Raw genomic sequence first — 15,711 nt, 5'->3', positions numbered from 1 at the left:
CTCGCCACACGGTTAGGCAGATAACCTGTGTGCTGCCCCTGCCCACCACGTTAGATACTTATGCCATGTGGCTGCCAGTTAACCTGTGATCTCAGTTTTCTCCAGTCAAAGGCAAGGGACAAGATTGCTGCCTGACTATTTTTAGTGGAACTAAGTGTTGTCCATGGAGAACATCACCAGCAATAACCTTAGCTATATCACACCCTCTCTTGATAGTCCCAGTAGGATTTAGGGGACAGGGGACAATTCTAATCTGGGAGAATTTTTACCTCACTGGATTTGGTACTTACAGGTGAACAGCACATTTTGCAGTTTTTCTGCATGAATGAGCTCTTAAGAAGTTGTGCAGATGGCTGATATCCAAGAAGGCCAACTAGGCACAACTAGGCAGCCTACGTGTTCCTGGTGACTGCTGGCCTGGCTCTGGTTACAGGATGACACTGTTGTGTGGCAGCGGGAATGATGAACATCAGTGAGGAGCAGACATGATTTCCTGTCCTCTGGATACTGCAGGTTGATTGGTCAAGACAAGCCCAGAGCTTCCTGTTCTGCCCGTGCTGCTTGGCGAAGACCGAAGCCAGAGTCTCGATCCACAGTGGCTGCCTCTCCAGGTGTCTGGAGCGTAAGCTGTTAGAGGCATGGGTCATGTCCTAAACGTCAGTTCTCAAACTGCTGTGCATCAGTTATTCACGAGCTTGTTTTAAACTCAGGTTTCTATTTTTTCCCCCTTCCATAAGGTGTCTGATTCATTAGGTCAAGGATGAAATGAGATGGGGAATTTTCATTTCTACCAAATACCTTGGGTAATTTCTGCTGCAGAGGTCCAGGATCTGCACTTGAGGGAGCTCTACCCAATAATTTTGGAGCTCTGATTAGGCTCTCAACGGGGTCGTGAATACTTGTTTCCCAAGTCAGATGACACTTATTTCACTGTCTAGAACACAACGGTAGCGGCTCTTGTCCCATCAGCTCTAGCTCAACACAACAATAACTCAAGACAAGTCCCTTCTGAAGGGACAGCCAGCCCTCTTCACATCTAGGTATGGCCCAGACCACTGGGGTCAGCTCTCAGCAAGTCACCAGTACATCATCAGCTAAAAAGCTTGCAAGGAGTCAGGGACACAGCAGAGTGCCTTTGCTCCATCTCAGTCCTAATAACGCTTACTGATGAGTGGTGAACTTTGGAGAAGTCTTTTCACATGATCTCAGGACCAGGATCAAGCAGTGTTTCGGATTTATAATCTAAAACTATTGGTGAAGAGTTTAAAAAGATATTTATGTTCTTCAGGGTACAGCCATCACTTCCTTACCATTGTCCAGGCTCTACTATTCCAGATGGACAGTGGAGGGCTTAGAGCACAGCTTGACTGACTTTCTAGTGCCAGCTCATAAGTATTCACTAAATATTAGTTGAAAAAATGAAGGCAATGTTAAACTGCACAAGGTCACTTTGTGTTCCTTTTTCCATTGGTCAAAGGAGATGTGATGGGGTAGCTTATTCTCCAGTTAGGCTCTGTTACACAGAGGTTGCAGTGCAGGTCATAAGTGATTTTTGATGAGATTCTCCCCCTTTAATTTTAAACTTATAATCTCCTTCACTAATAAGATACCAGGAGCAATTAATGGGATTCCGCAGTGCCAAGGTATTGAATATGTATGTATTCATCTCATCTGAGCTTATAACAGCCAAACAAGAGAGCTGGGAACAAGAAATGGACTTGAAGAGGCCGGCACTGCCTTAATCTACCTGTGTGATGTCGTGGACAGCATGGCCTCATCTGCGCCATCCATTCAGGAAATGTTCACTGAATGTCTTCTAGCTGTGATGAGTGCTCTAAGGATTTTTAATATAAGGATTAAAAATGAGTATACCGTTACACCTTATACCAACAGAAAGTTGGTAAAAATTTATGGACTATACTGCTTACAATATCTGCACTTCTCTTTAATGTACTTAGTTTAATGAAAATTTTAAGTGAATGAATACACCATTCACGTCTGTAAGGCTGTGAATAGTTAGGCCCTGTATAGACATAACTATCTCAAAAAGCTGTAAATAGGCAAGTCAGCTCAGATTTTTTTAAACCTGATTGTAGGAAGGAGGCAAATAAAAGCACTCAAAACAAAACCCATTGGCTGTGGTCTGGTCCCATGATCTTTTTACTATAAAGCCCCTCGGAGAATCATTGGGAGATTCAAGCTAGGTGTAAACCGAGTAAGAGTTACCAGACTAACCTCCACAAGAGCAAGGATGATGTCTGCTTGTTAACTCCAGCAGCCCTGGTACCCAGGACAATGCTTGGCACCTAGCAGGTTCTCCAACTTGTTCAGTAGTTGAAAGGCAGATACAGAAGCCCTTTACTTGTTTTCTAGATGAGGCAGTTTTCCCCAGGAACAGGAAAATATCAGCTATCCAATTGACCTTCAAACCCAAGGATTTCCTGTTACCGCCTCTGTTCAAAGCCACACACATTATTGCCACTATCACTACCATGTATTAAGTGCCTATCATATGCCAGGCAGTATTTTGAAATTAAATTTGGTCTAATTTTTACAATAGCCCCCAGGAGGAAGGTGTCACACCTTTACGCATAAACAGGTTCAGGCCAAAGGCACAAAGTGGTGGAGGTGGGATTCACTCAGGTCTGTGACTTCCAACACAATGCTTGTACTACTTTGTAACACCATTTAGAATGGAAAATTGGGCAACTAAAACTGTGAGCCATGTTGAGACAAAATCAAACACGTACCATGCACACGCCCCCTTATAATATGATATAATGACCCAACTGTAGGAAAAAGGGTACCACTGCCAGCAAATGCATTTTATTCTCATTTTAATGAGATTTTCAACAGCTGCCATTTGGTTTGTATAGCAAATTTTTAAAAAAGTAACTTTTTTTCCATTTTTGATATTTTTATGAAAAGTATTTTCTTCAGTTTTAAAGCCCTGCCCCTCCCCCAAAGTATTAATAACTACCATGTGATGTGTATTTAGGGAAAAAAAAGGAACAAAAACAGCTTTTAAAACACTTGAGAAATAGGGATAAAGGTCCAAAGTCCAGGCCTGGGCCTGCTGGAGGTGGTAAGCTGCCCTGGCACGCTCGGCGCTTCACCGTCCACAACAGCAGATGCGTGGGCCGTGCACAGACCCGCTGGGATGTACCGCAAAGTCCACTCCCTTTCTCCTCCTGACCGCCTCTGCTGGCTGGCCTCTTTCCTTCCAAATCCGTCTAACAAAGGCAGCACGATCTTTAACACATGTTCCGCTTTGTAATGGAGACGACGCTATTGAGCAAGTTCAGAGATTCCTCCATTTTGTCGGGGAGGAAAAAATATTCAACACAGTATTGATGGTTTCACTTTCTTGTCCACTCAAACACATGCTCATTAACTTATTAATCTAATTATCAGATGCTTCAGAAGCCCGATGTGTAGACAGCACAGAAGTTTCATGTAAAAAGGAAGTTGCAAAATTATAAAAGTTTCTGCAGCAGGTCAGGATCCTCGAGTTTCTGATGACGCAGCTGGTTCTGATAGGCCGTCCCTTTGACATGCGCAGCAGCCCCGCCAGGAGCCCTATGTTCTCAGGGTTCCATTTAGACCACAGGAGGTTGAAATCCATGTTTAAAAGACCCCCTGCTGACGAAACATATACCCATCGATGGAATATTATTTAGCAATAAAAAAGGAACAAACTACTAACACAAGTTATGTCATGGGTGAACCTCGAAAATATATGTAAATGAAAAAAGCCAGATACAAGAGACCACATTTTGTGTGATTTCATTGAGATGATGTCCAGAAAAGGCAAATTTATAGCGACAGAAAGATGGGTGATTCCCTAGAGCTAGGAACAGGTATTATCATGTAAATAGGCATGAAGGATCTTATTGAGGGGGATGAAAATGTTCTAAAACTGAGAACTGTATGGCTGTGCCACTGAGGAAAGTTACTAAAATCACTGAATTGTACACTTGAAATGGGTGAATTTTATGTTATGTAAAATATGCCTCAATAAAGTTGTTTAAAAAAAAAAGTCCCTGTCTCGCAAACCACCAGTCAAGCATTAAACATTTCTGAAGGCTCACAATCAACAGTACAGGATTATCAATTAGTGTTGAGTTACAGAGTGAAAACATTGTACTCTTTTATAGTACATAGAATGTTTCTTTACTATTTATAATATTAAAAGGTAGCCAGTAAGAAGGTAGGATTGGGGAAGAAAACTCAGCAGACCTAACAAATGAGACTCCTAGTAACAAAATCTAAAGGGGCTTTTTCTTTTAAAATAAAGATGGTGCATCTGTCCCTTTGTAGATTTCTCTTCTGTCCCCTGGGGGTAGGGTGGTGAATCACTTGGCTAAACGCCCCATAGAGATCAGTGTACTCAGCTGTCCTATTTGTATGACCCCCCCCCTAAAATCTCGACTGGGGACAGCAGTGGGGGGCTGGGCAGTGAGGGCAGAGACCAAGTAACAAGCAGGAAACTTGAGTGTTTCCTTGGGTCAGCCTCCTATTCCCCTGTCCTTTGTCACTAATTGCAGATCCAAGATGGGAGAAATAAAGACAAGATTAAAAACAAACGGGGGAAAAAAAACCTTACAAAATTGTGATGAAATTCACAAGGCAGCAGAGCACTGGCTGCAGAAAAGTACTCTGCATACTACCCAGGGACCAGGAGAACTAATGATCTCTGAGAGGGGAAACGATTCACATGGGTAACCATGGGCAGAGGTAGGAGGAGACCAAGGTTCCTGATGCTCACTAGATCCCAGTCAACCTTCCTGTTCTCTCCATCAACTTCCCAAACTAACGAGGTCTACATTTATCCCGGAGGAGAGTGGCTAGGAATACACAGTCTTTCCCAAAAGGTGCACGTCTCCAAATCTTGGTCAAATTTGTCAGGTCTCTGCCTGCACCCATACATCAGCATAACCTAACCAAGCAACATTATTAACCCGTGATGCCAGGACCCTTATTGAAGAACACTTGCCCCCTCCCATCTCAAGAGTGTAGATTCCTGGGCTCCTGATGTTTATACATGGGCTTTGCAGCAGCACCAATGCAAGAAGATTCAGTCAAGCTGTTTCCTTTGGCTACTTCTTCACACAACTTTCCCGACATATATTAATTTCTACTCTGAAGTCAGAGTGTTTGACTCACCTCCTTACTTCCCAGCATCTTCAAAATCAAGCCAGAACTTTGACATTATAGCAATCCACAATTTGAAAAATGCTGATTACCTCTAAAAACATTTTAAAGTTATAATTAGCATTGTAACCTTAATTAAAGGGACCCCAGCTGTTTTGACTTTGGAAACTAAAGGTGCTGCAAAGGTCCTTGCAATCTTTTTGGGTTTGACCTTATGTGATCCCCGAAAGTCAACTGCCGCAGTCAGAAACTGCTCCAAAGACCCAAAGGTGCAGGTGCTCAGGCCTAGGCTGTATCTATCAAGTTTTCTGCTGCAGTTCAAAGGGCAGGAGAAAATAAAAGGTATTTCTTTTGTTTTTTACCCCTTGAAGAGCAGGAGATAAAATCATTTTCATTTTGGAGTTTTAGAGTCCAATAATCACAAAATCAGTCACTAATAAACTAACACTGGGACCAGCCAGAATTGGCAATTGTTGAAAATACATGTTCTGTTTCTATACTTAAACTTCTAGTTGCCAATTAAAAAAACTTAGAGTAGTGGCTTAAGTTCAATATCAAAATCATCACTTGTAATACCAGCCTCATCCTTAAAAGGTAAAGGTGTCTAGTTTGGCTTGCACCCAGAACCTCTCCTACGAGGAAAAGTCTGAGATAGAGGTTCCCAGCCTTTCCCCAGTGAAGATCCAGTAAGACCCACACGCATTTCCTGTTAAGGAGTTGGCAAACTCTGACTATAGCTGGGCCTGTGGTCTGGGTGACAATTGTGCTCCCACCTCACAACATAAAACAGATGGAGAAAAAGGTCACGCTGCAAGAGGAACCGCTGGAAGCATAAACCTACACGTTAAGAAGGGGGTCACACTGCTAGCTGCTTCCTGATCTTGAGTCAGCGCACTGTCTGAGTGGGACTGGAATGGCCAGCCCTCAGGTTCCACTGCTTGGCTGGAAGGAAGCTTTCTTAGTCCTGACCAAATATGCCTTGTGCAACCACGCTGACATCCTAGATGAAACCCCACAGCAGATGGGAAAACAAGCCCTTTGAACTACACCTAATACCTTAGCCTATCCTGGTGTCAGAAGGGCAAGCCTGCTTCAGGATGAAGAAACGGCTCGATCTGGATCCCCGTAGGACTTCCCAGACCAGGAGCCACACAAGAATCCATGGTGCTCTTTGTGATGGAGACACCACGGTCTAGACAATGGCTCTTTCTGCAATCCCAACACATTTCCAGCAGCCTTCAGAATTCTGAGCTTGGACAAGTTAATGCAGATTGAAGGAGGAAAAGCGGCCTGGAAGAAAGAGTCCTCTATTTCCAAACTTCCTAGGTCCTGTCCTTATTAGAGGCAACAATTCCAGCTGAAAGCTGAAGCTGGAATTGAGACATTTCTTTATTCGTAGCCCTGCCTGAAAACGAGTTAAGAGTTCCATTCTCCCGAGGTAGAGACTTTGGGAATTCATGAGCACATCTGACAATACGAGCTCCCTAAACTACTCTCCTATGACATGTGACCTAACAAGGAAGGGCATTTTTCAAATGATGCCATCCTAAAGACTCAAACAAGGAAAAGATGTGGGTTCATATTTTCAATCTGACATAAACCTGTGGCTGTTCAAAAAAGTCAACAAGGGACCTCATAAGAAAAAGGAGAAATTCTTAAATTTTCCAAACCCTAGTCCGTTCCTTCCAACCTCTGTCCCACATCCACATACTGAATTTACACAGACTTTATTTCAAGTTACATGATGTTTTCCTGACAGGCCTATCACACAAGACAGTGGCAGTCATACAGAAGCCACTGTCCTCCTCAGGCCCCTGCAAGTCCTTGCCCGTCCTGGGAGAACGGCCAGGACTGGACATGCTCTCTTTTAGACCTGACTCTCCCACCGACTTCTCTAGCACACAAAGGCAGCTCCTGGGCCAAGTTTAGTTCCTTATGAGTATCAACGACAACAAAAACCCCTGTGACTTGTGGGCAGGAAAGGAACACACCCAGAAAGTCCAACCTAGAAAACTCAAAAACCTGGGTATGGGGGAACAGCAAAATTTTATAACTGCCGCAACTGTCCTGGTGGGTCACACAGTCACAGGGTCAAACAGGACTCGCTCTCCTAGGCTTTTTTGGAGTTCTTCTGCATAATTCTGTAAGGTGGGAAGAAGCATCCAAACTGTGAACTGAGCTTCTTGCTAGTGTCCTGAAAAATACATTGACTTGTGAAAGTGCACAAACCTTTCTAAGGAAAGTAAGGTACCAGGTGGACCAAGTCCTCATGGGGCTGGAAAAAAACTGTCAAAATAAATTTAAGACATAACTAAGAGGATTCAAGGATGACTTCTCCAGGCTGACGCTGATGGCCAGCACCGCATGCCTCTCGTACACCTTTGGTAACATTACCTTTTCTCAAAAACAGAGTAGGGTTGGGGTGGAGGGGAGACAGGGGACTAGACACCATGAGACGAAATGGCAAATCCACTCTAGTGCTTTTACCTTGTAAATTTTGAGTCTGATGGTAGCTGTAAACAGAGGCTTAAGAGTAGGCCAACAGTAACTGAACGGCTCAGGTGACAATCACCATCCCAGTCCTCTCCTGCTTTACAACTTTCATCAACCAGATGGCTGATGAAAGTTGCTCCTGTTGGTTTCCAGTACTTTAAGCCTGTGTTTCCTTGAATGGGGTTCAGGCAGGGAGACATGGGCTCAGCAGGCCACTGGTAAGCCCAGCTCATCACAGGAAACTCCCAGGGATCACGGAGCTGTGCATTCTGGTTTACAATACCTGCTTCTTCCACTCATCCCTCTTCCCATCCAGCTTAACAGACTGAGTAAGTAGTGCTCCAGGTGTTCACTGCCCTTGGTAAGTATACAGCAGAGCGGGAAGGGCATTCTTAAACACCCAGATTTTCTTGGTCAGCTTATTTTGTTTAAACACATACAGCAGAACATTCCTGATGGGGGGGGGCGGGAATTGCAATTTCCCTAAATCAAAAAGCTAATAATAATAGGAAATTGCTCCAAATGAAAGTCAGTAGAACAAAAGGGAAATACTCAGAGGCTTGTAGAGAAAGACTGAGCACATTAGTGACTCCAATCACAGTGTCGAGTTAAACCACTGTCCCCTTTCCCCGCTGTGCACCCCTTGCCCGTCCCGCCCCCCTCTTCAGCTCCGCCTTTTTGTGCAGCGTCGTCCCCAGATGTGGGGACGTCCAAGTTCTCCTCAAAGCTTTCTGTCAGCTCAGTACTTCACTCCTGGAATAAATTCCTTGGCATCCGGGTTCAGGTTACTTTTGCTCTGAAATAAGAACCAAGAGATAATAAATGCCAAGGCAAGCTGTACTTTAAAATGTATTTTCTCCTTGCTTCCGTTATTACCAGTACCTTCCTCTCAGCCTCAAGGAGAGAAAAAATAGAATTCCTTGCAACTCAAGCTGTTGTTGAGTTGTTTCTTGCTGGGCTGCTCTCAATGTTCTGATGTACTAAGCCCTGCTAACCTCATTTTCTCCTTCCTACTTTAGACTCCTGTTTCCTTCATGATGCTTTCATTTAAATTTCATTTAAATTTGACTCCAAAAATACTTTTTCAATTTATTAGTACCTTAACTTGATGAAAATCAGAGTACTCCATCAAAGTAGTTTGGTTACCACAATCCCTATTTTTTTTTTTTTCATCTTTCTGTACTCTCTGGTTATCTACTCTCTTGTGAATATCTAAAACCTCATCAAACTGCAGGGCACAATCATTCAGAAAGTGAGTTGTGTGAGAACAATATCACTTACAGAATTCTGACATTAGGCCAACATGGAATGCAAGGAATTAATTTATCTGGGCTTCTAATTATAAGTGGAAGATGGTCTCTTAAGAGTATATTCCTTCCAAAGTGAACAGGCAATTTTTATAACAGCATCATTCAAAATTATAAATACAGATTTGAGGGATAGCAAAAGAAAAGGACAGCAGCAAATGATAATTTGAAACCAAACCTCTTCCATGTTCAAATTTTTATCCTTATTCCCAGTTCTGCTTTGAAAAGCCCATGGGAGAAAATGAAAGTTGGTGATGCTGCAACCATCACATTTGCACAGTGCTTTAAGAGGTGCAGTGCATCTTCAACGCACCCCCTTATTAATGCCCAGGCGATGAGTGAAGAATCAGCGGCTCAGAGGGCTCCAGGGCTTGCCCAAGGTTGTAGGGCCAAAAAGAGAGTCTGTGACTCTAAATCCTACATTCTTTTCACTATGTCACATGTGGAACTACATATGCTCTTACCAAAATATCTTCAGAATCATGACCATCACTGACTGACAGTCCATTTAACTGTTGTTGCAACTGTCCCATGGCCTGAGGAAGGTCTCGCGATGGAATAAACCAGTCCTGGTCTTCCTCATCCAGCATCTCCTGGAAGCAGCGGTCCAAGAATTCTTGCTCCTGCAGCTCCTCTTCCACCTAGCAAGCAAAGGGGAAGAGCTCAGACGTACTGTCCCAGTGGGACTCACACCTTCCAGTTTTTTCTCTACCTCTTTCTTTCAGAGGTTGTTACTATGCAGTTAAGAATGATCTTGTGGGGGGGCTTCCCTGGTGGCGCAGTGGTTGAGAGTCCGCCTGCTGATGCAGGGGACACGGGTTCGTGTCCCGGTCCGGGAAGATCCCACATGCCGTGGAGCGGCTGGGCCCGTGAGCCATGGCCGCTGAGCCTGCGCGTCCGGAGCCTGTGCTCCGCAACGGGAGAGGCCACAACAGTGAGAGGCCCGCGTACCGCAAAAAAAAAAAAAAAAAAAAAAAAAAAGAATGATCTTGTGGACTTCCCTGGTGGCACAGTGGTTAAGAATCCACCTGCCAATTCAGGTGTCACGGGTTCGAGCCCTGGTCCGGGAAGATCCCACATGCCACGGAGCAACTAAGCCCGTGCGCCACAACTACTAAGCCACAACTTCTAAGTGGGCCACCATTATTGAAGCCCATGTGCCCAGAGCCCGTGCTCTGCAACAAGGGAAGCCACCACAGTGAGAAGCCCGCACACCGCAACGAAGAGTAGCCCCCGCTCACCGCCAACTAGAGAAAGCCCGCGCGCAGCAACGAAGACCCAACGCAGCCAAAAATAAATATTAATTAATTAAAAAAAAGAATGATCTTGTATGAGATCTACTAAGAATTATGATGCTTCTAATGACAGGCTAGAGAAAATATAATTTTTAATTTTTCAACCAAATTCCATCAAAAATAAGGCTGAGGAAATAGTCAAAATAGCAGAAATTCCAGGTATTCACAGATCTTCTAATATGTGATACAGATATTTTCCACTCATATGGCACTTACAGAAAATCATTTTAAAGCTTGAAATTCTTTTCTCAATCTTGTTGAGAAGCGATTCTTCTTAAATTCCCCATCTTTCAGATATGAAAAGGGTACAGGAACTATGTAACTAGACCACTACCTGGATAGTGGAGATTAAATCAAAACCAACTCCCAGCTTCTGGCCCACTTTTCTGGTATTGAGGCCCCTACATGAGAAAAAATACTTTCATAACCTTAGAAAGATATAAAGAACACTTTTTTGCATAGCAATAGAAAATGATGTCATCAATGTAGTATACTTTCAAAACAAGAAGAAATAATATGAGTATTTACACAACTGCATATTTCTTTTTTTAAATTAATTAATTAATATATATATATACATTTTTAAAATATCTTTATTGGGGTATAATTGCTTTACAATGGTGTGTTAGTTTCTGCTTTATAACAAAGTGAATCAGTTATACATATACATATGTTCCCATATCTCTCCCCTCTTGCATCTCCCTCCCTCCCACCCTCCCTAGCCCACCCCTCGAGGTGGTCACAAAGCACTGAGCTGATCTCCCTATGCTATGCGGCTGCTTCCCACTAGCTATCTACCTTACCTTTGGTAGGGTATATATGTCCATCTGTCCATCTCTCTCTCTCTCTCTCTCTCTCTCTCTCTCTCTCTTGCTCGCTTTGTCACAGCTCACCCTTCCCCCTCCCCATATCCTCAAGTCCGTTCTCCAGTAGGTCTGTGTCTTTATTCCTGTCTTACCCCTAGTGTCTTCATGACATTTTTTTTTCTTAAATTCCATATATATATATATATATTTTTTATTTTTGGCTGAGTTGGGTTTTCGTTGCTGCGCACGGGCTTTCTCTAGTTGAGGTGAGTGGGGCTACTCTTCATTGTGAAGTGCGGGCTTCTCATTGCGGTGGCTCTTGTTGTGGAGCATGGACTCTAGGTACACGGGCTTCAGTAGTTGTGGCTCACGGGCTCTAGAGCGCAGGTTCAGTAGTTGTGGCAGACAGGCTTAGCTGCTCTGCAGCATGAGGGATCTTCCCAGACCGGGGCTCAAACCTGTGTCCCTTGCAATGGCAGGCGGATTAGTAACCACTGTACCACTAGGAAGTCCCCAACTGCATGTTTCTTAAAGACTGTCTTAATCTAAAGCAATATATAGCTAGGATATTTTACACTTTTTTGCAGACACTGTTAACTCTTAATAAAGAGTATGCTTCACTCTGGAGATTAAGTGTGATTTTAACAGGCTTCCCGCTTCTTGTTTGGCCATGACTTTCCTGCAGGAAGCCTGGTAACAGATTCACAGTTCACTTGAGCCACCACCGGAGGGCCGGTCAAGCAAAAATAATCACCCAAGCCAGCCAATACAGTTAACCTCATGAATTCAAAGGAAAAGTCACTGGTAGCAAGACTTAAACATACTATTTCAACATTACAATTAGCCACACTTTTCTTTTTTTAAATATCAAGTACTTAAAATAACAACTAGAAAATATTTCCAAGCTACAAGATTTAACATGACTGCTCAAGATGTGCCCTTCCTCTCCCCAAGAGCATAACTTATTAAATCTACCCTTATTCACAGGCACAACCCACAAAAATAGTTACCTGGGCCCAGAGGTGTGACAGGAAGCATGGTCTATGTACTATTCACACAGATCATACCACAATGGGCCACATGGGGTGGTAACTCCTGGCTGCCCCCCTAAACTTGTTTCCTTCTCCCCAAAGCACCAGGCTATTCAGTTAAAATCACATTTCCTGTCTCTCATGCTGGATATGGCCATGTAACTATTAATCATGTCATGTCCCCAGAAGGGATGTGAGCATTTTGGCATCACTTGGTTAAAAAGAGACCTTTGCTTTGACATTTGGCTCTCTGCCTTTCCTTGTGGCTTGACTTCCAGTTATCCTGCATCTGATAAAATGCCCTGGGCGTGGCAGAGCAACATCATGGAGGGCACCGTGTAGTTGAAGAGTCACCTGTCTACCTGGAATGCTTACCTTGGGCTGTTAAGGCCACAGAGATATAAGACCATGAATTACTGCTGGATCTTTGTGGAAGCAGTCTAGCCTTCCCCCACCTAATACACTCCCTATCTCAGAATTGCATTCTGCCAGTCTCTGAGTTCCTATGTGTGGCATGCCAAGCTGGCCTGTCTGCACACAGCTGCTGTTTCCCAGAAGTCTACACCAGAACACCACGGTATTTGATCCTCTTTTAATTAGCATGGTAGAAACATTTCAATATCATCCTCCAAAGTATCTTCAATCTGGTCTCAGCAGCTGAAGTTGCTTCTTGGTCAGCCCAGACCAGGCTTCTACATAGTTTCAAGTTGTTCTAAAGCCAATGAACCCATTTCTCTTGTAACAGACTGACGGTAAAATACTATAGCTGTTGAATTACACATCTCATTAACCTTTCACTTCTTTACCTGCCTGTTGAAATCCTCTTCATTCTCCATCCACATGTACTCTGCAAATGGGTTTTCCTTCTCATCATGCCCATTTAACCCTTGGTCCTCTTTGGATTTTATATTGGGTGAAGTATTCGCCACACTGGATCCATTCATTATGATAGAACCTAAACAGGAGCAAAAGAAAGGATAAAATGATCCAAAAAGCAAAAAAAAGGATAAAAAGGATAAAAGGATCAAGGAAATGAAAAGATTCTTCCAGATGCTTTTGAAGTTCTAAATCAAAGTTATTAACTATAGATGAATAGAAACTGCTAGTCTATAACTGTTACAAAACTAGCCATATCCTCTTACCAACTATACAGATGTACGACGCTTTAAGAGTTAAAAGAAAAAAACATCTAGGCTCAGTTAGCCTTTCTAGGCAAGTGGGTTGGGAGCCGAGGGTGGGGAGTATTTTTTCAAGCCAAATTTCTGTAGGTTCTAGAACGTAACCAAGATCACACAGCTTCCTTATTAACATTTAACTAGGTAGAGAAAATGCATTCTTAATAAACACTGTAAACAACTGCCCCTTATTCTGATTCTTAAGATGTGTTTTTCTTTAAAACATATTTCAAAAATAATACATGTTAATTGTATTGAAAAGCAAAAAGGAGAAAAGTTAAGGTCACCAGTCGTCTAACCATCCAGAGTTAAAAATGTTTAACAATGTGGTGGATATAAGCTTCCTGACCTCCCCTACGTGTGTACATATACACACAACCCTTCTCCAAGGATCCATTCGTACAGTAACAGCATGATGCGCCATCATTTTCTTTTTCTTATTTCTATGTTAATACAGCCACACTGTCGTTTGGTGTATATCCTGTATTTCTGTGTTATAAAGGTTGGATGAACTTCCTGTGTTCATTTTTTCTAATGATTTCCTTAGGAGAACTCCTAGAAATAGAACTGCTGTATAGGAAAGAAGGTTTGTTTTTTTTAAGGCTCTTGATCTATTGCCATGCTGCCATAAGAATTTAAATTCCCACTGGTATTATGTAAATGCTGTTTCTCTGCACTCATGAGTATTATTATTTTTTAAACTATTGCCAATTTCATACAAGAAAACTCGCAAGTTATTGTTTACATTTACATTTCTTTGATTTTTACTGAGGCTAAGTATTTTGAGATAAGCTTACTAGCCATTTATATTTCTTATATTGTAATTTTTCTGCTAAAGTACTTCACCCATTTTTCTCTCAGGGTATATATATCGTTTCCTTAACTTTTGTAAGAATTTTTATTACATTTGTCATAATTTTTATTTCTCATAAACTAATTTATAAATAAAAATTATTTTTCGATTAATTTTTTGGTGGCAGTTTTTACTGGCTTTAATTTTTGTCTGCAGTTTGTGTGAGTGTCTGTCTATGGCTTTTCAAATGCGTACATATTTTAAAAAATTGTTTACTTTGGCTTCCAAATCCATTTTGATGTGTTCACTATCATCTGAAATATGTCTTTTTTCTGTACTTTATTTAAATCTTAACGACTCTTTAAAAACCACTGCAGTCTTTACTCACTCTATACCACCTCCCCTAAGCTCTTGTATGTAATGAGCATGGTGTTAATACTACTTAATTGTTCTGTTTCATATGTTTAATTTTTCTCTTTCCAATTATAAACTCATGAAACACAAGATGTAGGTTTCTGTATTTTGTAACCTACCTCAGCATTAGGAACTCCATATCTACTGTGGATCATGGTGTTTGGGCAACTTTCCCTTTCCAGCCTGTCTCCTTCCAGTCTCAACTCAATCCCCTCCCAACCAACCCTGGGGCATTTTTAAGTTTTAACAAATTATTTCCTCACTCATTTCTATCTTGGCAACACTCATGAAAAAGTCCTTCTCTGCTTCTGGGTACACTAAAAAAAATTACTGCTTACTCCCCTTTAAAATTTTTGCAATTTTCTAACCTGTTATGAACATTAGAAAATCTCATCTTCTTAAAAGACAAAGTAGAATTGTGAAGAGTAATAAGACTAGATGGAAAAACAACTCAGTGATAGCTCAAAAAGAATTTAAGACAGAACCCATTTAATTCACTGTTGGTTTAAATAGGGCACCTAGTATGAAATATATCAGTTTAACATATTTCAGATAGAGACAAACGAAATCAATGATTATTCCAAATACTGCTCCAGAATAATAATTCCATAAGGCTATAAAAGGGAGGAAACCAGCTCTTGACTTTCACCACTTCCATTTGCAGCATAACAATGATAGAATTAAGTCTGCTCTAAATGCCAGGGCAACTGCATAAGTAAGTATTCCTAGTCAGAGACCTTTTTTTCCTTTTTGGCTGCGTTGGGTCTTCGTTGCCGTGCATGGGCTTTCTCTAGTTGCTGCAGGGGGGGTTACTCTTCTTTGTGGTGCGTGGGCTTCTCATTGCAGTGGCTTCTCTTGTTGCAGAGCACGGGCTCTAGGTGCACCAGCTTCAGTAGTTGCAGCATGCAGGCTCAGTAGTTGCGGCACGCAGGCCCTAGAGAGTGCAGGCTTCAGTAGTTGTGGCGCGTGGGCTCAGTAGTTACAGCATGTGGGCTCTAGGGCACGCGGGCTTCAGTAGTTGTGGCGTGTGGGCTCAGTAGTTGTGGCGCACGGGCTTAGTGGCTCTGCAGCATGTGGAATCTTCCCAGACCAGGGACCAAACCTGTGTACCCTGCATTGGCAGGTGGATTCTTAACCACTGCGCCACCAGGGATGTCCCAAATCAGAGACTCTTAAAGGTCTTGAACCTTGCTGGGTAGCATATTACATTCAGTATATAGTATTTTCAAAGATTCACTTGGCA

At 42.4% G+C, this 15,711-nt stretch overlaps 1 protein-coding gene across 1 annotated transcript in view; it reads right to left on the bottom strand.

Moving 5' to 3' along the window:
- Window positions 1–8,314: 8,314 nt before the first annotated feature.
- PAIP2B (poly(A) binding protein interacting protein 2B) overlaps window positions 8,315–15,711 on the bottom strand; it is a 39,755-nt gene continuing 32,358 nt past the window's right edge. Inside the window, exons 2-4 of the mRNA XM_079940603.1 lie at window positions 12,893–13,041; window positions 9,419–9,595; window positions 8,315–8,443 (exon numbers count right to left, since the gene is read on the bottom strand). Coding sequence (XP_079796729.1) covers window positions 8,387–8,443; window positions 9,419–9,595; window positions 12,893–13,030 — 372 coding nt within the window. The 5' untranslated portion in view covers window positions 13,031–13,041 and the 3' untranslated portion in view covers window positions 8,315–8,386. The remainder of the gene's footprint in view (window positions 8,444–9,418; window positions 9,596–12,892; window positions 13,042–15,711) is intronic.

The sequence above is a fragment of the Stenella coeruleoalba genome, assembly GCF_951394435.1.
Source record: "Stenella coeruleoalba genome assembly, chromosome: 13".
Classification (NCBI taxonomy): Eukaryota; Metazoa; Chordata; class Mammalia; order Artiodactyla; family Delphinidae; genus Stenella; species Stenella coeruleoalba.
This window is presented reverse-complemented; position numbering and strand designations above follow the sequence as displayed.